This window comes from Schistocerca americana, chromosome 3 (genome assembly GCF_021461395.2).
Source record: "Schistocerca americana isolate TAMUIC-IGC-003095 chromosome 3, iqSchAmer2.1, whole genome shotgun sequence".
In the NCBI taxonomy this organism is placed as follows: Eukaryota; Metazoa; Arthropoda; class Insecta; order Orthoptera; family Acrididae; genus Schistocerca; species Schistocerca americana.
In genome coordinates this window covers 863,897,552-863,921,954 of record NC_060121.1, presented here as the reverse complement: position 1 = coordinate 863,921,954, position 24,403 = coordinate 863,897,552, and the positions used below count along the sequence as shown (strand labels likewise).

Sequence of the window (24,403 nt, the reverse complement as noted above, 5' to 3'; positions counted from 1 at the left end):
TCTCTTTAGTCTGATTCATGGAAGTCATCTGAGTAGTAATACTTGGGAATTTTTTAGATTTATTTCTTTTCCTTCTTCTTCTCCTCTTTTTTTTTTAAGGAAAAATAAGAACATGGCACACAACATTTTCTTTCACATCATCTCATCATCAAGAGTAGTGCCAGTATGATCCATACATATATACATTAGTACTTACGGCAGCTCACCAGGAAATGTTGGAATATACACTGTTACAGCAGATGGTGACACACGTTTGACATTCATGGAAATAACACAGTGCCACATGTCAGTGCTTGGATTATATTTCTCTACTGTATTGAGTTCATGCACACTATCACTGCCACCCACACAATAAATTCGATTGTGGAAAACTGTTATTCCAAAATACGCTCGGGGTATTTGCATTGGCTTCAGGACACACCATGTGTCTGTTGATGTGTCATACCTGAAATCATAAAATACTTAACATCAAAATAATATTGTAAATGCATCTTATTGACTACAAAAAATTTATGGAATGAAGGTAATAAATCACCAAAGAGTCAAGGGGTTAAGTTCCAATTGACCTATAAACGAGACTGAGAACTTTGGTAGCTTTTTGGATGAATCTTCTTTCAGAGCTACATGCACACACATTTGTACGCCTTATTGCAACACTATTCTGGCTAACTGCATTTTGCTGGCACTGCAGTTTGTTGGGCCAGGGTAGTCACACTGGTGTGTGTATGGGGGAGAGAGGAGCAGGGGGGAGGGAGAGAGGGGGGGAGGGAGAGAGGGGGGAGGGAGAGAGGGGGGGAGGGAGAGAGGGGGGGAGGGAGAGAGGGGGGAGGGAGAGAGGGGGGGTGAGAGAGGGGGGGGGAGGTAGAGAGACTGAAATACTGAAACGAAGAGAGTAGTAAAAAGGATAGGATGACTGGAGATAATAATAAGGCAGTTAACGGATCATGCCCATGTTGTAGCACCATCTGTTTTATATTCGGACACATAGTGAGCTTATGGTTTTTAGGTGTATATGATGCCAAACTTGATGTTTGGGTCAAAGAACTTGTAATAGTGATGCTGAAAGTGAAATTACAGTGAAACATGGTTCAACAGCGCATTTTGCATTGCGGAGGTATATGTTTCTATGTAGCATTTAATTCATCACAATCCTAAAAAGGTACAGAAAATGATTACTGATGCCTTTTCATGTGAATATATATGTGTGGTTATTAAATATATCTAAATACCTTTTGTTAAATAAAATCTGACAGGCTTAAAATGAATGTAAGGACAATCTGAGACACATTCAGTGAACTTTAAAGTAAAATACTATCAACTGATTTTAAAAAATGTATGATTTTTTTGTTATTATCTAAAGTCAATAAACTGATCAAAATCAGCTGTACTGTCACTCACTGATCATACTGGCACCAAAATGGAGTAGGACACACAGATGGTGAAAATCCTAATTCTTTTTTCCTGAAATTATTCCCTTGTCGAAGAGCATACTATGGTTCCTCCTTTCAATCATCACATGAATGTTGAAATGACAGACACTGAGTTGACCAATATTATGAAATGGATAGATTGCTACTCAACATAGAGACGACACATTGAGTTGCAGGCAGGCACAATGAAATGATGTTACATATAAGCTTTTGGCCACGCATCTTTCAGAAAAGAGAAATGCACACACATTCATGCAAGGAAGCACATGTCACACACACAAGGCCACTACCTCCAGCCACTTAGCCAGACTGCAACAAAAACACACTGAATGAAGTACCAGTCCAGAGCAGGACAGGGGAAGGAGTAGGATTGCAGGGTATGGGTGGAGAAAGAGGAACCAGCACTGCCTGGCAAAGCATGCAGGAACAAGGGGTGGTAGGATACGGCTGACAGGCACGGCATCAGGAGGCTATGGGGGGAGGGCGAGGAGGGGAAAAAGCAGGGAGTGGAGAGCAGAGTAGCAGTGAATGGGAAAAGACCAGTGGATGAGCTGGCAGAGAGCAGCACTCAATGAGGATGAGTAGAGGAAAATATGAGGAGTTGACAGGACAGAGGGGGCAGAAAGAGTTGGGTGGAGGAAGTGGGGATAGTAGGTTACCATAGGTTGAGGTTGGAGTGATTTCAGAAGCGGAGAATGTGTTGTAAGGATAAGTACCATCTGCACAGTTTAGAAAAGCTGATGGTCGAGGGGGGGGGATCATCCAGATGGCCCGAGTTGTGAAGCAGCCATTTAAGTCAAGTATGTTATGTACAGCTGCATGTTGTGCCACAGGGTGGCCCACTATCATCATACCCTGAAATTAGGGACATTCTACCCCAAGATCATATTCCTGTGGAAGACCCAGGTGCAAGACCTGCCCAATCCACTCAATCATATTCCTGTGGAAGACCGAGGTGCAAGACCTGCCCAGTCCACTCAGGACTTCCTACTCCAGTCCTGTTACTGGCTTATCCTGCTGCATCAGAGGCTGAACTACCTGTGAAAGCAGCAATGTTATACACCGGCTCTGCTGCAGTCATTGTTCAGATTTTTATATTGGTATGACTACAAATCAGCTGCCCAACAGGATGAATGGTCATCACCAAACTATGGCCAAGAGCAAAGTGGATCACCCTGTGCCTTAACATGCAGCTGTAAATAACATACTTGATTTGAAGGGCTGCTTCAGAACCCGGGCCATCTGCATCTCCTCTGCCACCAGCTTCTCTGAACTTAGCAGATGGGAGTTATTCTTAAAACACATTCTCCAGTCCCAAAAAGATCCTGGCCTCAACCTACAGTAACCTACTGTCCTCACATCCTCTACCCAGTTGTTTCTGCCCCATGTTCCTGTCGTCTCCTCACTATTCACCTCTCATACCCTCATTACCTGCTGCTCCCAGCCAGCACAGCCACTGGTCTTTTCCCCTTCTTTGCTCTTCTCCTTTCCTCTCCCTGTTTTTCCCCCTCCTATCTCTCTCCCCAACAGCCTCCTGAGGCTGTATTGTCAGCCCTATCTTGTCACCTCTAGTCCCTGTATATTGTACTAGATAGTGCTGGTTTCTCTTCCCTCGCCCATATCCTGTTGTCCCTCCCTCTTTCTCACCCGCTCTGGATGGTTGCTCCCATTCAAAGCCTTTCTATTGCAGTTTCAAAGCATTTCTATTGCAGTCTGGTCAGATTGGCCAGAGGTAGTGACCACATGTTGTGAGATGTGCTTGCTTGGGTGAATGTGTGCCCATTTCTCTTTTCTGAAGAAGGCTTGGTTGAAAGCTTATATGTAACATTCTTTTTATCACGCCTGTCTGCAACTCATCTTTATGGTGCATTGGAAAGTATCCTTTAAATAATATTGTTGATATTCCAATATGTACTTTCCATTGTTAGATATTGATATGAGAGAAGGTAGAATAGAAAATCAGTTAGAATCACCATAAAGAGGAAAGTTACTTTATTTGAAGGGGTACTTAAATTACTATGTAGAGATTAGGTGCAAAATTTGCTCCTCTAGTAACAGAAGCTTATCGTAGGTCACAGGAGAAATGGCACATACTCAAGGAGATTCACTGATCAAATGCGAATGTGTTCAAGTATAGACCTAAATCAAGCGACACCAACGTGTTGTTTAAAAATGGAACACACACTATTCTTACATATTATAACCTTTCTGGAGACAGCAAGTCCCCTTTGTAGGACACGACATGGAATCCACAAGCAGGAACATTTAGAAACTAAGATTATTTTGCTTATCTATGAGAGCCACAAAGCAATAAACAACGGTAAAAAGTGCATTATGTTATTAGCAGATGGATATGATGTATCTAGGAAAGTTTTAGTGGAAAGCAACACATGCAGAGACTCAACACTTGGTGCAAGGACTGCAAGTTTACCCTTTACTGTTTGACTACACCATTGAGACCAATCACTGAAATCAATGACAACAATAAAATATATTCAGAATACACATCCAGAGCAGTTTAAAGTTTTATGTTTTTAGGTTATCACTTTTTTGACTAATTGATCAGTATAGCATGGACAGTTAAGCAGTGATTAAAATCAACTTCATTATGATGAAAAGGAATTACTGACACTGGATGAAGGTGGGAATTGACTGAAATCAATGTGGAAAGCTGAAAATTTGTGATCAACCAGAATTCGAATCCAGTCTCGCATTGGGACTTTCACAAAGATAAGACCCACGGGACAGACGTCTGAGAGCAAAAGTGATATAGGGATGAACAAAAATATGGCTTAGGTTTATTGTCAATGGAACAAAATTGTAAGAGGAGTGGTAAAGATGGCAGGGAGGATATTCTTCATTTCAGGTGACATATGAACATCACATCTGCATTGAAGAGTGGTTCTCTTTTTGCAATGGACTGAAAACCTCTCCGAGGCCTGTGCAGACTGTCTACCATGCCTTACCTCACACAATAGCCTGCCACAAAGTAGGAACCCCCTTGTCACTCTCATTAATGAAAAGAGGAACACCTGAACCTTGTTCTCCACCAATTCTTTGACTACGCACCTCTCATCATGTTCCTTGCTTTCAGTGTCGAATATTGTGAGAAGTGGTAGTACCCTTCAAAATAAGAGTCTAGTAAACATGGGCTCTAAAATGCATAACTTAAGAGCTATGAGCACTTCTTCATCTTCAACACCACGTAACATGTCTCTTCTACTGCAAATATTTTTCTTTCCATATTTTGGGAGGAGGTAGTATGGACCAAAACAAGGAAAAAATATCCAATGAACATAGGCTCTAAATGTATACCTTGAGAGCTATGAACACTTGTTCAATAGAAAAGATGTTTTTCACAGGAGCAAAGGTCGACATATGTTCATAGTTCTTAATGTATGCACATTAGAGCCCATGTATACTACTTATTCCCAAAATATTGAAAGGAAAGAGCTTGCAGTAGAAGAGATTTGTTTCACAGTTTCCAAGATGAAAAAGTGTTCATAGCTCTTAAGGTATGCATTTTAGAGTCCATAATTATTGGACCTTTTTTCTTTTTTTGGTGGATATTACCATCTCAAAATATTGAACACATTTTAAACACCCTGTTTACATTGTAAATCAGACGAAAAGACAAAGAAATCACTATTTTAATAGCATTGGGTTTTTCAAAATTAATATCAGGGTTTTGAGGCTTTGTACCATTTATTACATCCAACTTGTAATTATACTGAGTATTACATCAAATGGAAGAGTAAGTCGAACAGTTTTTCATAAAAGTGCTCAATGTGAGTATCATCCATCACATGGGACACACTGAGCCAATAAGCAAGTTCTTCCAAACCTTCATCAGTGTGTTTGTAATAATTATTGCAAAAACTGCTTTAATCCCGCGTCTTAAGTCAGATAGATCAGCTGTTAGCAGAGGCACATACACAGGATCCTTTATGAACCCCGAAAGGTAAAAATAGTACAGCATCAGATCAGGTGAACATGAGGGCCACATGAAATGAGTTCTGTCCACCGGGCCATTGTGGCCAAGCCAGTGGTCAGGTACATTGTCATTTAACAAGCGGCATACTGAGTTATGCCAGTGAGACAGCACACCATCTTCCTGTAAAATAAAGTTCTGTGGTTCAGATTCTCCAAGTCAAGGAAAGAGATGTAGCCCTAGCACATCAAGGTAAGAAACACCAGTTACTGTTGCGTCACCAAAAAAGATAGGCTCATAAACTTCCCGCCAGGATACAGCACAAAAACATCCAATTTAGGAGTTCTCATTGCAATTGTACCAACTTGTGGCAATTTTGCTGACCTCCAGAAAGAAATGTAAATGTGAGTTCACATTTCCACTTAGGTTATGATGATTCATCACTGAAGATGACAAGATCCAAAAAAATCTTCATTGTCATGCAGCTATATTTTGTTTGTAAAGTTGGCATGCAAACCACAGTATGTATGCTTTAGAGCTTGTAACAAGTACAAATGGTAAGGACATAGTTGTAAGCATCTCCTTAAAAATCTCGATACTGATGTCACTGGAATTTCTAATTCACAACTAGCCTTCCAAACTGATGTCTTGGGGCTATGCGTTAAAGACTCTCACTCATTCAACATGTTCTTCAGTCACTCTAGGTCATCTCACACTTTTTATTTATTTATTTATTTATTTATCTCTTGTTCCGGTGATCCATGTTGTGACAGTATCACAGGATATGGAACGTGTCAATTTTACAAGCTTTTGGCCAGAATTTATGGTAATACATAAAACAAAACAAAAACAGTAAACAGTAACTTAGGTACCACAAAAAAAAAAAAAATACATTTTAGAAATAGATAGAGATTACAAGACAAAAAACAGTAACAGTAACTTAGGTCCCACTACAAAAATACATTTTAGAGAGAGATAAAGATTACAAAATAATAAGTGTTACAGAGAAATAAATATTGCAAAATATATGTTTACAATAAAAATATTTGGTATTACAAATACAAATTTAGGCATACATTTGCAATTTACAATACAAGAGACGTTAAACAATGTAGTTCAGGAACTCTTCTATTGTATAAAATGATCCTTGCAATAGGAACTGCCTTAAGGTTTTTTTAAACAAGAGATCATCATCTACCAAACACTTAATTCTTGAAGGGAGGGCATTAAAAATCTTACAGCCACTGAAATGGACTCCTTTCTGCACCATACTTAGATTTGGCTGTTCATAGTGGATATCATGTTTCCTTCTAGTATTGTAACTGATATGCACTATTCAGCTTAAAGATGGATTTTTCTTTCCTTATGAAGCACATCAATGAGAATATATATTGCGCAGTGGATGTAAGTATTTCAAGTTTCTTAAAAAGATTCCTGCATGTGGCTCTAGGATGGACTCCACACATGATCCTTATGGCTCTTTTTTGTACACACAGTACTTTTTTAGCCAGTGGCTGATTTTCCCAAAATATAATTCCAAATGCCATAATTGCATGAAAGTAACCATAATACGCTGACTTCATGGTTTCCATATTTCTATAAGAAGAAACAATGCGCAATGCATATGTTGCTGAACTTAGTCTTTTGCACAGATCCACGATGTGGTTGGACCAATTCAGTTTGCTATCAATATGCAAGCCTAGGTATTTTGAGGAATCTACCCTGGCTACTGTCTGCTCACCTACCTTTACAAATATTTCCTCATCTTTGGATGTTTTGTGGAACTGAATGTAGTTTGTTTTACAGTAATTTAAAATAAGACCATTAATGTTGAACCAGTTCACCGTTTCATTTAAAACCTTATTTGCCGTTACCTCAAGCTTATCTTCTGAATTATCAATAAGTAGTGTAGTGTCATCCGGGAAAATGGTGAATCTACAATATTCCGCAGAGAGAGGAAGATCATTTATAAATATAATAAAAAGTAGGGGGCCCAGAACTGAGCCCTGTGGTACTCCACATGTAATGGTACCCCATTCTGAAGATATTGGGACACCATCTTGACTATCTACTACAACTTTTTGTTTTCTGTTTGACAGATATGAGTCGAGCTATTTCCCTGCTGCACCACTTATACCGAGATGTGCAGCTTTTTGTAAAAGAATTTGGTGATTTACACAGTCAAATGCTTTTGTTAGGTCACAAAATATGCCAATCACTTTCAGTTTTTTGTTGATAGATTCCAAGAGTTTGCCAGTAAATGCAAATATTGCATCTTCTGTTGACAAACCTTTCTGAAATCCAAACTGGCTTTTGCTGAAGCTATTGTGTTCACTGAGATGCTTAACTATCCTGGCATGCATTAGTTTCTCTAAAACGTTTGAAAAGCTTGTCAGTAGTGATATTGGCCTATAGTTAGAGGTATCCGTCTTATCCCCCTTCTTATACAGCGGTTTTACAACTGCATACTTAAGCCTCTCAGGAACTATTCCTTGCTTAAGTGACGCATCAAAAATGTGGCAAAGGACTTTACTTACATGGCTGGAGCAGTATTTTAATAATTTGTTAGAAATGTTGTCAATTCCAGCAGAGTTTTTACTTTTCAGGGATTTAATAACTCTTTCAATTTCTTGAACAGTGACTATTTTTACCTTCATGTGTTGCACTAAACCAGGTACTCTAGCTTTCAAAAGATTGATGGCTTGCTTCATGGACCCTTGTAAACCTATTTTTTCTGTTACTGTTAAAAAATTGTAGTTGAATGTGTCTGCAACTGTTTTTGGATCGCTAACAAGATTACCCTCACTTTTGATTTGAAGTTTGTTTTCTGTTGCGTGTAGGACGGGCAATAGTTACCGCTGAATATGTTGTTTTAGCTGTTGGTTCCGCCACTGACAATTCTGCTGCTTTTGAGGATGCTTCTTTTTCTTTTGCTGAGACTGGTCCCATACCGGTACATGGAATTTTTCTGTTCCCTCTCTCTCTGTTTGCAATGATTTCTTTTATCATTTTACATACAAAGTTTTTTCCTTCATAATTTAGATGCATTCCGTGTTTGGTATGCTGGCATCTGTCCAATTTGCCTATATCAAGGACACTACATTTTCCAAACAAAGAACACATCTGTTTTATTTTAATGTTAGTTTTACGAATTTCTTTATTTACACATGAGTGATACATTAGATCATATCTGTGTGGTAATGTTGCAACTATCGTATTTTTTTGTTTACTGCGTTCCAGGAATTTCTTTAGTTCAGTGAGACAGTTATTTGCTTCGTTTTTCGCAACATCATTTGCACCCGCTATACATATGACATAGTCATTTTTTCCCGACATTTTGTCTTGTAAATCAACACCAATAATGTTTTTTGCTGTTGCTCCTGGCTTCACAAAACCTGTTGCATTGTATTTCGTGTTTTCTTTGAATAGTCTCGTCATTTTTCTGCCGTGACTGTCCGTTAAAAATAATACACTCTTCCCTTTACAAAGGCAGACAGTGTCTTCAAATTGATGATATCATCTACGGGTGTTAATGTCACTTGGACAATTACAATGGAACTTAAAATCTAATGCATGTTCTGCTGTAACAGCATATTCAGGCCTTGCTAACTGTAAAACACAAAAAGGTAGCTGTTCACTGGTCACCATCTTTGCTACTAGCATGTTTTAATGAAAGATACAGGAAAAATGTATGTGCGTGTGCACAGGTACACAAAAAAATTGTTTAAGTTGCTCTTTTATTTGATGTATTATTTATAATTGCAATTTGAATGTAATAAATAGTACACAGCCTTAAAATCCCCATGCTAATTTTACCTGTAGCAATCTTACAAAACCCTCATCAGCTAACAAAACGTTGCCTGATGTCAGCTTTGCAAACTTACGTACAAAATAAACAAATAACAGTGGAATATTTTTAGTTTTGTGTCCTTAAATATGAAACTCTTCTACCAATAAATAACAGCACCATAAAGTGAAAGGCTGTACAGCCTTTAATCACAATGATGATAAAAATATAAAAAAATAAAACTATTCCTGATAATGTAAAAGCAAGTATTAAATACTATCATTCATATTTCTTGTATCAGAAATTTGGTAATTTAGGAGCCAGCTGTTTATTAACACACAAAAATTTTCTTTCTAACCTATTTTTGGACTTAATACAAAGTCTTCATACCTTTCAATGCTTCTGAGGTATATCTCATCAGAAGTGCCTCCAGCAACATAAATGGACTGACCACTTGCCACACAACCAAAGTGAGCACGTGCCTGCACCATGGGAGCCACAAAGTACCATGCAGTTTGTGAAATGTCAAGTCTCTCAACTTTTGATATACATCCTTCTGCGGTTGGGGAATCTCCACCTGAAGCAATGAGCTACTTTACTTGCACATGCATGACACAAAAACCATTGGCATTTTATTCAAGAACTCCATTGGAGGAAAGAAAAAGATACTGTAATATCTAACATTTATGAATATTGCTACACCAAGGATTATATAGATGTGACATATGTGGTTTTTTACAACTGATTAGGTGCATAACAATACACAGATGATTAGGATTACTGAAACTTGAGTTATCAATGATTTCCAAAGATTCGTATTGACCAAACAACTGACCAACCACATCCCTGACATGTTTAATAGACGACGTGACAATAAAATGTAAAATTATAAAAATTTTAAAAACTTTCTATAAAACTTTTTAAAACTTTCAAAATTTTCTATATATTGTCTCAGTCACATTTGTGATTGAGATAATATACAGAAACTTTCGAAAGCTTTAAAAGTTTTTAAATTTTTTATAATTTTACATTTGATTATCTGCTTACAATCACTTTCTCCTATTCTAACAATGTCAGATATATTTGATAACATGGCAGATGAACACAAAAAAACAAAGCAGGGCAACCTGCTGTTCCTTGCACAACATGTGTGCATTTCTCACCATATATGACCACGTGTAATCATTTGAAAAATGGGATACAGAGTTGCCTACGAAAGGAACTGAACTTGGATCAAAACCTTCTTGATGTGGTTGCCGCCCAAGCTCTGCTCAGTACGTAGCAGTCAAGATTGCACGGTGTATCAGAAGGTGCCCTAAGGCATCACAATTGGTGTGTGTCCATTATTCCATTCACTGATGTGGACTGCAGTTGCCATCACAGTTTCCAACATGTAAGTAGCCATCACAGCAAAGAAGCTATACGGGGTTTCAAGCAAATACTTCAAATCTTGGCATTCAGCATACCAGTGACGGTGTTTAAGAGCCCATTACAGTCTGAAATGCTTTTAGTTTTTGAACAATGGAGCTCAGTGCAATGGAATGCATGCCTCTATTTTAGACTACATAAATAATGCCACACTGTTGTTACACTTACATTTCTCCAGTTCTGAGCTGCCATTATGGACAATAATAATAATAATAATGTTGTATGGCTCAACAGCCTGGTGCAAGTCTTTCAATTGGTCACCACTTCGGCAAGTTGTGTGTCTCTGAGTCAACGGCACTCAGTGTACCCGTTCAAGTACTAATTGAGCCTCATGTTTCTTAACTTGAGTGATCGGATGAGAACCAGTGTATCCAGTGTGACAAGGCCATTGGCAACTTTACGAATTAAACTGTGTAGTCTGTTACAGCCTTGTAAACAAGATGGCAGATGTAGAGGTAATTTCGGGAGTACCGCAGGGAAGCGTGATAGGACCTTTGTTGTTTACAATATACATAAATGACTTAGTTGACAACATCGGTAGCTCCGTGAGGCTATTTGCAGATGACACGGTTGTCTACAAGAAAGTAGCAACATCAGAAGACTCGTACGTACTCCAGGAGGACCTGCAGAGGATTAATGCATGGTGCGACAGCTGGCAGCTTTCCCTAAACGTAGATAAATGTAATATAATGCGCATACATAGGGGCAGAAATCCATTCCAGTACGATTATGCCATAGGTGGTAAATCATTGGAAGCGGTAACGACCGTAAAATACTTAGGAGTTACTATCTGGAGCGATCTGAAGTGGAATGATCACATAAAACAAATAGTGGGAAAAGCAGGCGCCAGGTTGAGATTCATAGGAAGAATTCTAAGAAAATGTGACTCATCGACGAAAGAAGTAGCTTACAAAACGCTTGTTCGTCTGATTCTTGAGTATTGCTCATCAGTATGGGACCCTTACCAGGTTGGATTAATAGAAGAGATGGACATGATCCAGCGAAAAGCAGCGCGATTCGTCATGGGGACATTTAGTCAGTGCGAGAGCGTTACGGAGATGCTGAACAAGCTCCAGTGGCGGACACTTCAAGAAAGGCGTTACGCAATACGGAGAGGTTTATTATCGAAATTACGAGAGAGCACATTCCGGGAAGAGATGGGCAACATATTACTACCGCCCACATATATCTCGCGTAACGATCGCAATGAAAAGATCCGAGAAATTAGAGCAAATACGGAGACTTACAAGCAGTCGTTCTTCCCACGCACAATTCGTGAATGGAACAGGGAAGGGGGGATCAGATAGTGGTACAATAAGTACCCTCCGCCACAGACCGTAAGGTGGCTCGCGGAGTATAGATGTAGATGTAGATAATTCTGCCATATTTGCATGTTTCAGTAGCTGGACATTGCTGTTTATACTCTCTTCCAACCATTAGTTCTGTACATGCAACACTGCCACAATGCCGTAGTTACATTCCAGTTTCCATGTATGAGCCAAATTTTCATAGTATCTCCATACCACATCCCCAAAACTAATCATTTTCCCTTGTGTGAACAAACAAACATACAAGTGTTTCATCTTTTGATATTAAGTGGGAATACTTGTACTTGCTGCCTTATTTCCACTTCATTTGATGGCCTTTTGTCCACTGAGCTGTATTTAGCACTTCTCTCACCATTCACACAAGAGTACAATGCTTGGCAAAAAATACACTCTCTCTCTACAATTTTAATTAATTACTGCTGTTACACTGCTCTACAATCTCATTTCAAAAGTTTGGATTCAGTTTGACTATTTTTTCTCAGTGTTATAATATTTTCAAAGGTTTGTGTAGTGCTGATTTCACGATCCTTTTACGTTACATTAAAGATAAAACCAACACTTACCAATGCCTCCTAAAGCATATACCATGCCCCCTACACAAACACAGGAGTGAAAGCCACGGCGAATTTTCATTGATTCAAGTTGCTGCCATTTATTCACAGTATTGTCAAAGACCTGCAAATAGCAAAGTAAAAATACCTCAGTACAAAATGAGAAGCTTCTCTTTGTGGCTGTCTGCCTATGAGATTACATAATACTTATTTAGTCTTAAATTACAGGCAAAGTATTGCTTAACATTGGATGTAAGTTGGTAACTTGAAAAGACATTTATTACATTTTTTATTTTATGAAATATGTATCAGAGTCATAATTAATCACCCCATAATTTTTACATATTTGTGAAAAAAAGGTTCAGATAAAAGCTAGACAGATATTGTTTGAAAAGTCAGGCTTTAGGTTTTGGTTTGGATTGCACACTGACATCTGTACTCTTCAAATGATTGTAAGATGGGTGATTATGTTTCAAGCTATGACTGCTTGTACTGCTCTGAAAACAACAGCCTCAGTTAGAATCTGGTTATGTACATGTTTAAGTCATATAGTAATGTGTAGTTACAAACTTATCAAGTCTCCTGGACTCAGTTTAAATGCTCTGAGGATAGCTATTCAATAGCTGAAATCTAGATCTACAATAAAATACAGATTGGATTTGCAACTGATTGCTGACTTGCTTTTCCTTTTTGAAGTATATCGCAGTCACTGTTGAATTGAACTGAATTTTATTTGATCCTGTAAGATTACATTGTGTACAGTAAATGTACGTGTAATATAGGACATGTCAAAGTATTAACATTCTTTATCACTTATTTTTCTACACCTTTAGCTTACATTTTTACATCACTGATAATGAATAACAATATATACAAATTTAATGGCATAAGTATTCTGCAACACTGTAAAACTCTTTTTCAGTGAGATAGTCTTTAAGTTTCTTTGGAAAGTCATTGTGAAGTACACTATCTTGCAGGTTTTTGGGCAGACTTCTTAGTAGTCTGATACCAGAGTACTGGGGTCCTTTTTCTAGCATTGCCAGTCGGTGGGGTATGCTCCATACTTCATTCTTCTTTCTTGTATTGTGGGTGTGTACACTAGCATTTGTAATGCAGTCCTCACTACCTTTTGTGATGCACATTATTGTTTCGTATATATACAACGATGAAAAAGTTAAGATACCTAAATTCTTGAAACAGTTTCTGCATGTTTCAGACGTCTTTCTTCTTAAAATGGTCCTAATTGCTTTTTTTTTTTTTTTGTAATGTGAACACTCGTTTTGTCTTTTGTTTGTTTGCGTTTCCCCACACAGTCACTCCATACTGTAAGTATGGTTCGAAAAGTCCATGATACACTGTAGACAGAAGGTTCTTGTCTGAATACTGAGATAGCTGCATCATTAAGAATATGACAGAGCTCAGTTTCTTACAGACATTATTAATATGTTTTTTCCATTTCAGTTCATTATCCACAAGAATACCTAAGAATTTAGCAGATTCTACTTCTTCCAGCCTTGTTCCATCAACCTCTAAATCCATGTCTACAGCCTTTTCCTTGTTTTTAAACACTGCATACATAGTCTTTTTTAGATTTATAACCAGTTCATTTTCCAACAGCTGTTCCAGAGGAATCAAACTTGAGTGCAGGACTAGTTATGAATAGGAGGGTAGGACATAGAGTGTTACAGTGGACTGTTCGGTGATAGGATTGTTTCTATAAGAACTGATAGCCGACCAATGCTAACAACAATAATTTAGATATAAGTGCCAATGCCTCAAGCAGATTAAGACATAGGGAAAATTGGTAATGGTATTGCGCAATGAATTCAGAATGTAATGCGAGATGATAATCTAATAATAATGGGGGACTGGGATGTAGTGGTACGGGAAGGAACAGAAGAATATAGCTTTTATTATTCAACAATCATAAAAGAAGGATGTATGCTTGGAAAAGACCTGGATATTATAAGGGCACAGATACAGTGGTTAATATTTAGGGGTCTTGCGAAACATCTGTATCCTTAGCGGTTAGCATACTTGAGTAATCATTCACAACTGGCATTTGGCTAAGTTTATGCAACATTGCTTTAGTTAGTGAAGGTATTGAGGCAATCCTGGATGTATTGGGGTTGGATTTTTATGTTTCAGGTGCTCCTGGGGTGTTGTGCAGCAGCGAAAGACAACCTTTTGATGATTTTTAGTCAATGCAAGTAGTCACTCAGAGTCTGCAGTGCTGTGCTCTCAAGCCATGGAGCTCCTTCTTGGCAAAGTTCCATAGTTTTTGTCAACACAGACCTAAGAATGTACAACAAAGAAAAGAGAAGAGTCTGACGAGATGTTCTTGTGAAATGACTAAGCTGTAATCCGAGTTGTAAATCGAGTTTGAGTTGTAGTCTGGCCAATAAACCAGATTGTGTCTGGAGTAGATAGCCCGTTCTTCTTCATAGTAAAAGTAGCTTTTTGGGAAGAATAGCTGGAAGAAGTGGAGGTTCTGTCTGGTATAAGGTAAAAGCATACTTCAAGATGGGGGAAACCATCACAATACAAAGGAAGACTGCAGATGGATTACATCATGGTCATACAGAGATTCCAGAATGATATATTGGATTTTAAGGCATACCCAGAAGCAGACAGGATCTCGGATCATGAAGAGTGCATTGAAGTTTAAGAGAATCATCCAAAAGAACCATTGTCGAAAGAATTTGGACACTGAATTAGTGGGGAACAATGAGATGTATTTGAAATTCTCTAAGCTTGTAGATACTGCAGTACTCAATGAACAGCAGGCACTTTAGTTGAAGAGGAATGGACATCTCTAAAAAGTGCAGTCACAAAAGTTGAACAGACAAACATAGGCACAAGAAAGATAGCAAAGAAACTTTGGCTAACAGAAGAAATACTTCAACTGATTGATGAAACAAGCCAGTACAAGACTGTTTAGAGGAAGACAAGAATATAGCAATATACACCACTTAGGAAAGAAATAAATACGAAGTGCAGGGAAGGCATGGTGAAATGGCTGCACAAAAAAAGTGATGAAATCTAAAAACAAACCACTATCAGAAGGACTGTTTCAACATACAGAAAGGTCAAGGAAACTATCAGTGATATTAAAAGCAATGGTGGCAGCAATGAGAGTACAAAGGGCAGAGAGAGAGAGAGAGAGAGAGAGAGAGAGAGAGAGAGAGAGAGAGAGAGAGCAAAAATGGATGTTGACATGAAAGACATAGGGGATCCAGTATGACAGTCAGAGTTTAATGAAGTTTTAGAAGACCTGTGATCAAATAAGGCAGAAGAGAGGGATAATATTCCTTCAGAATTTCTAAAATCTACTGGAGACATACCATCAGACTTTTGGAAATATATCAGCAACAAAATTCCAATGATAGAAAGGGTAAAGAAATTTGAGAACTATTGCACAATAAGCTTTATGCTTCATGTATCCAAGTTAGTGATAAGTATATTACACAGAAGAATGGAAAAGAATATAGAGGATATGTTAGATTTCATTCAGCTTGGGTTTAGGAAAATTAAAGGCACCAGAGAGGCAGTTCTGAAATTGTCCTTGATAACAGAAGCAAGAGTTAAGAAAAATCAAGACATGTTAATAAGATTTGTCAACCTAGAAAAGTACTCAACAATGTAAAAAGATGCAAAATGTCTGAGATTCTAAGAAATGTACTAGCAAGCTATAGGAGAAGATGGGTACAGTGGAACTTTGCATAGCAAGTGTAATTTGTTCCAGAATGTTACTCATTGAGTGAAACACTTGTTAAGTGAAGCCATTTATCACATACAAATTAATGTAAAATACGATAATGCATTCCATGCAGAAAAAGTACAAAAAGTTTAATCTTAATCATGTTATTTATTCAAAGAAAGTTAAACATGTAGTATTATGTACCTTATCATTCATGATACATAACTAATTCTTTTTTCACTAGCAAGCTATCTATAGTCACGTGTCTCTGCCGATGCTTCAACACTTGGCGAAAATGCAACACAGCATTTTCAAATAAATTTGTAGCGTGTGTACCCACTGCTTTATTGGGGTGATGACTTTCAATGTATGATGCAACTGATTCCCATGCTTACAGCATTTCTCGTATTGTGCCAGAAGATGGCTGCTTTGCTGTTACTGCCTCCTCCTCCTCCTCCTCCTCCTCCTCCTCATCCTCTGAGGAACTCCTCTTCACAGCTTCCCACTGTGAAACATACTGAAACTCCATAGCTCTTCAGTGGTCATTTCCTGGCTGTGATCTTCCATAAGCTCATTGATATCATTATTATCCACTTCCAGTCCCATGCTCATGGTCAAAGACACAATGTCATTGGCTACAGGCATCACAGGTACTGACTCAAAGTGCCTCAGAGTCACATCTGATTATGTACTCCAGCCAAATCTTCTTCCAAGCAGAAGTGAGAGTTCTGTTAGTAACCCTTTCCCATCATCTTGATACAGACTATGATGTTGAAGTGATATTTCTAAAACTGTCTGAGAGTGAGACTGGTAGCTTCAGTCAACTCAAGACAATGCTCAAAGAGCACTTTAGTGTAGAGTTTCTTAAAATTAGAAATAATCTGCTAGTCCATAGGCTGGAGTAATGGAGTGGTGTTGGGTGGCAGGAATTGGATCTTGATGAATTGGTCATGTAGGGCTGGAGAATGGGCGGGAGCATTGAGTGGCAGATTCATCTCAAGCAAATAGTTTTTCCACCATAGGACCAAATACTTCATTGATCCAGTCACAAAAAAGATCACGTGTCACCCAAGCCTTATTGTTGGACCTTCACATCACATTGAACTTGCTCTTCCTGACTTTACACTTCTTGAAGGCTCATAAAGTTTCTGAATTGTAAACAAGCAGTGGTTTAATTTTCAAATTGCCACTTGCATTGGCACAGAATAACAGTGTGAGATAATCTTTTATTGGCTTGTGACTGGCAATGCATTCTCCTCTGCTGCTATAAAGGTACACTTTGGCATCTTTTTCCAGAATAGACCCATCTCATCACAATTAAAAACCTGTTGTGACAGATAAGCCTCAGAATCTATGAGCATCTTGAAGTTGCTGATGAAGTTCTCTGCTGCCTTTGTGTTGGAGCTGGTTGATTTGCTGCCTCTCACAATGCTGTCGATGCCGGTTCTTCTCTTTAACTTCTCAAATCAACCATGGCTTCCCTTAGAAACTTCTATGGCCGCTATTGTTCTTGTTAATAGTTTCATCTTGGAGTTGCTTTTCATTTATCCATGTAGTGAGCAACCTTTTGACATCGACCAGAATATGAAACCATTGTTTAGGCACCCTTGTCACTCCCTTCAAAGCACCTATCTCCTAAATCTTATTCTTGTTCTTGAGGATAGTGCAAACAGTTGATGTACACTGATCATATGTGCTTGCTAAATCAGTAACACTCACACCATGTTCACATTTTTCAATGATTTTACATTTCATTTCTAAGGTCATTTCTTTCTCTTTTTTTTTCATCTTCTTGTGAGTTTATCTATATGGACATTTCTATGAATATTATTAAAATTTGCGCACAAAAAATACTGTGTGAACACAAGTTTAGAAAAATGTGTGATCACAAGCTGCACTAAGATGGTAAAAGAAGGAGTGCTAAACCCAGACTGCAGTATGTACTAAAGACATCGTTCGTATGCTGCTGCTGACAATGAAAGATGTTCATTTGTTGAATGTTTCCCCGCTACATGCAAATGGCTGGTGAAGTTGCACTAGCTGCTGTCACTCTTTATGTGAAACATTGCTGGTTAAGCAAGTCATTTTTTTACAATTTTGTTTTGCTTTTTAAGCGAATTGCATGTTATGGAAGGTCTCCTTAAGAAGGTTCCACTGTAATATATGAAATGTACAAGAACCAAGAAGGACCAATAAGAATGGAAGAGCAAGAATGAATTACTTGGATTGAAAAGAGTGTATGACAGGAATGCAGCCTTTCATCCGTGTTGTTCAATATATACACTGAAGAAGCAATAGCAGGAAATAAATAAAAGGTTCAAGACTGGGATTAAAATTCAAGGCAGAAGAATACTCATGACAATATCTGCTAATGACATTCCCATCCTCAGTGAAAGTGAGGAAGAATTAGTGGCCCTGTTGAATGGAATAAACAGTCTACTAAGTGCACACTACAGACTGAGAGTAAACTGGAGAAAGACGAAAGAAATGAGGAGTAACAGAAGTAAGATCGGCAATAAACTTAAAATCAAAAATAGGAAAGAACACAGAAAAGCAAAATAATATTAAATAAAATGAAAAAAAAAGTACTAAAGTGATTTTGTGTGTGTGTGTGTGTGTGTGTGTGTGTGTGAGAGAGAGAGAGAGAGAGAGAGAGAGAGAGAGAGAGAGAGAGGGAGGGAGGTGGGGAGGGAGGGAGGGAGGGAGGGAGGGAGGGAGGGAGGGAGTGTGAGTGTGTGTGTGTGTGTGGGTGGGTGGGTGTGTGAGAGAGAGAGAGAGAGAGAGAGAGAGAGAGAGAGAGAGAGAGAGAGAGAGAAAGAAGAAAAAATAACAAATACATATTTGAAATATCATAAGAAAATTCAGTTAAAGTCTATAGAAAGATACAGATAGGCAAAGCAAATGAAGCAGCTGAAGGAAGGAAAACAGTGGAAGCCATTTAAGTCAAAGGAAATGATACAAATTAGTGTAAATTATGAACATGTGGATGGTGAATGCAGAATTATTCTTAGAAATCCATTTTCCATCTGGATGGTGAATGCAGAATTATTCTTAGAAACCCATTTTCCATCTAGATCTTAAAATCAGTGGTGTTGAGAGATGGATATGTTGAAATATACTAATTAACAGAATGTGTCAATAGAGAACAATGAACATTATGTGCATATCATCAGACAGAATAGTATTTTCGAATCTATTAGTAAAATTTATAGCAGTATTACTCCTATTTTACAACAGAGGCAAAGAAAACTGTGCTCTTAGCATAGAACATAATTAATCAATTCCAGTCTTGGATAACACTTTATAAGATAAGAAAGTCTTATCTTGTTTTGGAGAAGTGCCAGTTAGGTTAGGTTGACAGGATGTAACTTGGGGTATACACAGTCATTCATTCAGATATCATCCACAATGAAAGAGAGAGATGTGAGAGACAGATGGGCATTTACTTGCCCACCTACTAAAGTCAGGACAAGAGAGGCCTGGTTAATAAACACAGAAATTTAAAAACGGAGTTGCATCTTGAGCTTTTGCACCGTTCTATTAAAATTTCTCTATCAGGCTAAAAAAAAAGGGGGGGTGGGGGGGGGGGGGGGAGAGTATCTGTACAAGAGTTGGAGTAGTAGGAAATCCACCTCAAACCGTGGACCAGAAAGGAGGAATATATTGGAAGAAGCAATGGGCAGAAACTCAAGATACAAATAGCAGAGTATTCTTAGAAATGGCTGTTGACTACTGAAAAATTAAAGATGATGGATAAACTCAGAGACAAACAACATGTAACATTTTTTTAAAAAAAAAGACACTTATTGTACTGTGGATGTCTCCAATTTTTGCCATGCACTGATGACATTGTGGCACTACCAGAAATTGAGAAAAGAAAAGATCTCGTATTTGTATTATTTACTGGAAGTGTTAGGCTCAGTTCACACAGAAACTGGTGACGAGTCAGGAATGTGGCACAGGCAGGGTGTGAGCAGTGCAAGCTAAAGTGGTGATGCCAGAGAGATGCAGGATGATCGTGCTATGAATTGATCAGAATCTCTTGTGTTCCTCAGACAAGGATAGTGATACACAGGATTTTTTACAACTCATAAATGTTTAGCATCAAAGAAGATATTTGCTACACTTGTTATCACTGAAAAATGGGGAGAAATGTGGCACATTTGATTTAATGAAAGAACTCAATATGTATCCTGACCATTTTCAGAATGTTCCAAAAATGTTTCTGTATTGTGTTAGACAAAGTGAAAGACAGCATTCAGAGGAAAGCGATGAAACTTGAAAGTTTCATTTATAATTCATATTTTTCATGTGATTTTCGTTTGAACATAAGCCTAAACATTACAGATTTTGTGAGAGGTGTTCAAAATATCAGAACATTTTCCAAAATATGATCATCCATAAATATTTCACTTCTGTAGACCAGAAATTCCTTGTTACAGGGCATTACTACTTACCAAGTGACAGATATTTTGCCATTATAGAGAGGGACAAAATATCCTTTCATGCAGACAACTGGATTCCAGTCATTGCCAATGCTGACAACAAATTTCTGCTCTGCAAGATGTAACCAGAGAACTTCAGGGGTCTTAGTGCACAAGATCAAGAGTTGCACAGAGGCGCATTCCAAATAACTGATTATATTTGGTTACACATTTCATCTGACAGCCCTACTACACTAAGAAGAAGAAAAATTCATAACATAAAGTAACTGTTAATTTGTCAAAGTATTGCAAAGAAGCTGAGAGGTACTGGGAAAAGAAATTTGCCACTACACACCATTTCAGTTTTTCCTATTTTGTATAGTAAACTTCTGCCAGTAAAAAGTGCCAAGAAGAAAGATTTACTTGACATGTGACTGTACATTCCAGCTGAAAAATGGAATTTCTATGAGCAAGTACCAAGTGAATAGCGGATATGCATGTCTGTCTGGCAAAATAATTGACTGAAAATAGAAAATGTAATGCTGACTGTACATATTTAGTGAACTGCAACAGGAATAGTGTTAAATTTTTCCATATCTTTCACTGCTGCTGCTTGTGCAAGTTTCTATTGCAATAAACATTATGTGTTTTGGCTCATAATGTATAGTGGCAAAGTAAGCTTTCTATTTCTACAGCAAGTAACACAGAAAAACCAGAGTGTTTCAGCAGTGCAATTTTGTAACTGTAGAGATTCAATGTTGTCTGTCCAGGAAAATTAAAAAAATAGTGATAATTTTCAAAGTTAACATAAATAGCTGTGCAGTGATTGTTGTGTTTCACATTTTTTACACTGCTGGCACCAAGAAAGCCAAAACTGGTAAGAAATAAGCATAAAACAAGCAGAACAGTATAAACATTAGTTACATCTGTAGCAAAATCTCATTTCACAATCATTGCTCACTGGAACACATGCTATTTGTCAGAGAATATGTGAAAAAGAACAGTTATTAAATGTTTCATGGATGAAACTGTTAGTGTAGACAAGAAAAATTGACTTATGGAGTATATAGCTAACCTTGCTGCTGGATTTGGGGATTGGCTACCTCTAGTTTTAAAATGAAAAATACCTCATAATGCAATGTTAACTTAAAATGTGATTGTAACTGATTTCATAAACCACATAAAGAAGAGAAACATGAACCACTAATCTGCATAACACTCAACCCTAACGTTGAGTATGGAGTGCCGTAGCTCATCACAGCCAAACATCAAAATGTACTACGTATTTGCTCATTACTGGAAAGAGATATCACTCTCCTTCCACGATTAAAAATAATTTAGACATGTTCGCTATATTTCATATGCAGCAGTCTATGACCTAAAACCCACCACACATAAACTTGTCAGTGAGTACATTCTTTGCTGCAAACTTTTGTAAATATACCCAGCGGTTTACATATTCATGAAGTATCACAACAACTATGGGCAATAACAAAAATGAAACCAGTTCACCATCAAGCTGCAATCTCAGACTATAAGATGGGGAAAAATTAATTTTTTTTACGACATAGTTTCCTCAAAATCAAATGAGAAAGACTACATAGTGGAGAATACGGTGAATAGCAAAACAAAGGTTTATAATTTTCTGATGCCAAAAAAAAGTTTTTCTGAGAAACTATCCACAGAGATGGATGTAGCTTTGCTTCATCTATATAAAAAATTGTGTAGGCTTATTGGATGACTTCAAATGAATGAAAACAGCAGTGCGCCACTTGAACATCTCAGTCTCATGTCACTTTGGTGTGCCACTGGTAGCTACAAATGGACCATCTCTGTGTTAACATGTAGGTTGATTGAAACAGTCCGACATCCCTGCAAAATATCTGTGGTGTGCCATTTCTGTATGAATTGGGCCTTAGATGACTGTTATTTGCTCGGGAGTGCATTCAGCTAAATAAAAAACTAGATGAGTGAACACAACATGCAGTTATACACTATGAACAAATATACACTAGATGAGTGAACAACATACAATAATACACTATGAAAAATACACAAAACATTTCACACACATGAGGAGAGATGATGGGAAGAAAAGTGTCAATGGCTAGGAAAGGAAATGGAAGAGGTCAGAAAACTATAACAATGTACAGGATGGGTTTGAGCCCTTCTGTGCATGAAGGTACAGGAAAGGGAGATCTAGGTAATTGAGAGTGTGGAGGTCCGAGACGGAATATGATTAAATGGTATACTTGACTGCTGACACTATATTCAAAATGTAATGGCTATTTACTAATAAGGCACAATATGTGGTTCAGTTTTTACTGTCCAGAATGATATTTTGAAATGATGGGGGTACTGTTTCATGGTATGCTGGTTTGAATATGAGAGGAACCGGCATGAGAGAGCTATTTGTTGATGAGATTTGGGAAATAATGTTTTTGCAAGGCTTTTAGCGCAGAAGGTATTCATCACAGCACATTTGTCATCAGAGGATGGAAAGGCTGTATGAGAGTGACATTTTAGTGTTTAAGAGGTGGCAGCTGTTGAAGTGGAGGTTTTGTTGTTGTTGTTGTTGTTGTTGTTGTGGTCTTCAGTCCTGAGACTGGTTTGATGCAGCTCTCCATGCTAATCTATCCTGTGCAAGTTCCTTCATCTCCCAGTACCTACTGCAACCTACATCCTTCTGAATCTGTTTAGTGTATTCATCTCTTGGTCTCCCTCTACGATTTTTACCCTCCATGCTGCCCTCCAATGCTAAATTTGTGATCCCTCAATGCCTCAGAACATGTCCTACCAACCAATCCCTTCTTCTAGTCAAGTTGTGCCACAAACTTCTCTTCTCCCCAATCCTATTCAACACCTCCTCATTAGTTACATGATCTACCCACCTAATCTTCAACATTCTTCTGTAGCACCACATTTCGAAAGCTTCTATTATCTTCTTGTCCAAACTATTTATTGTCCATGTTTCACTTCCATACATGGCTACACTCCATACAAATACTTTCAGAAACGACTTCCTGACACTTAAATCTATACTCGATGTTAACAAATTTCTCTTCTTCAGAAACGCTTTCCTTGTCATTGCCAGTCTACATTTTATATCCTCTCTACTTCGACCATCATCAGTTATTTTGCTCCCCAAATAGCAAAACTCTTTTACTACTTTAAGTGTCTCATTTCCTAATCTAATTCCCGCAGCATCACCCGACTTAATTCGACTACATTCCATTATCCTCGTTTTACTTTTGTTGATGTTCATCTTATATCCTCCTTTCAAGACACTGTCCATTCCGTTCAACTGCTCTTCCAAGTCCTTTGCTGTCTCTGACAGAATTACAATGTCATCAGCGAACCTCAAAGTTTTTATTTCTTCTCCCTGGATTTTAATACCTACTCCAAATTTTTCTTTTGTTTCCTTTACTGCTTGCTCAATATACAGATTGAATAACATCGGAGAGAGGCTAAAACCCTGTCTCACTCCTTTCCCAACCACTGCTTCCCTTTCATGCCCCTCGACTCTTATTACTGCCATCTGGTTTCTGTACAAATTGTAAATAGCCTTTCGCTCCCTGTATTTCACCCCTGCCACCTTCAGAATTTGAAAGAGAGTATTCCAGTTAACGTTGTCAAAAGCTTTCTCTAAGTCTACAAATGCTAGAAATGTAGGTTTGCCTTTCCTTAATCTTTCTTCTAAGATAAGTCGTAAGGTCAGTATTGCCTAACGTGTTCCAACATTTCTACGGAATCCAAACTGATCTTCCCCGAGGTCGACTTCTACCAGTTTTTCCATTCGTCTGTAAATAATTCGCGTTTTTTTT

The 24,403-nt window shown here is 38.0% G+C and overlaps 1 protein-coding gene across 4 annotated transcripts in view; it reads right to left on the bottom strand.

The window, feature by feature from the left end:
* LOC124605352 (kelch-like protein 28) overlaps positions 1-24,403 on the bottom strand; it is a 145,238-nt gene that overhangs the window by 9,485 nt on the left and 111,350 nt on the right. For all 4 annotated transcript variants that reach the window (XM_047136976.1, XM_047136977.1, XM_047136974.1 and 1 more), the window contains exons 8-10: positions 12,468-12,579; positions 9,539-9,725; positions 197-445 (exon numbers count right to left, since the gene is read on the bottom strand). In XM_047136976.1, coding sequence (XP_046992932.1) covers positions 197-445; positions 9,539-9,725; positions 12,468-12,579 — 548 coding nt within the window. The remainder of the gene's footprint in view (positions 1-196; positions 446-9,538; positions 9,726-12,467; positions 12,580-24,403) is intronic.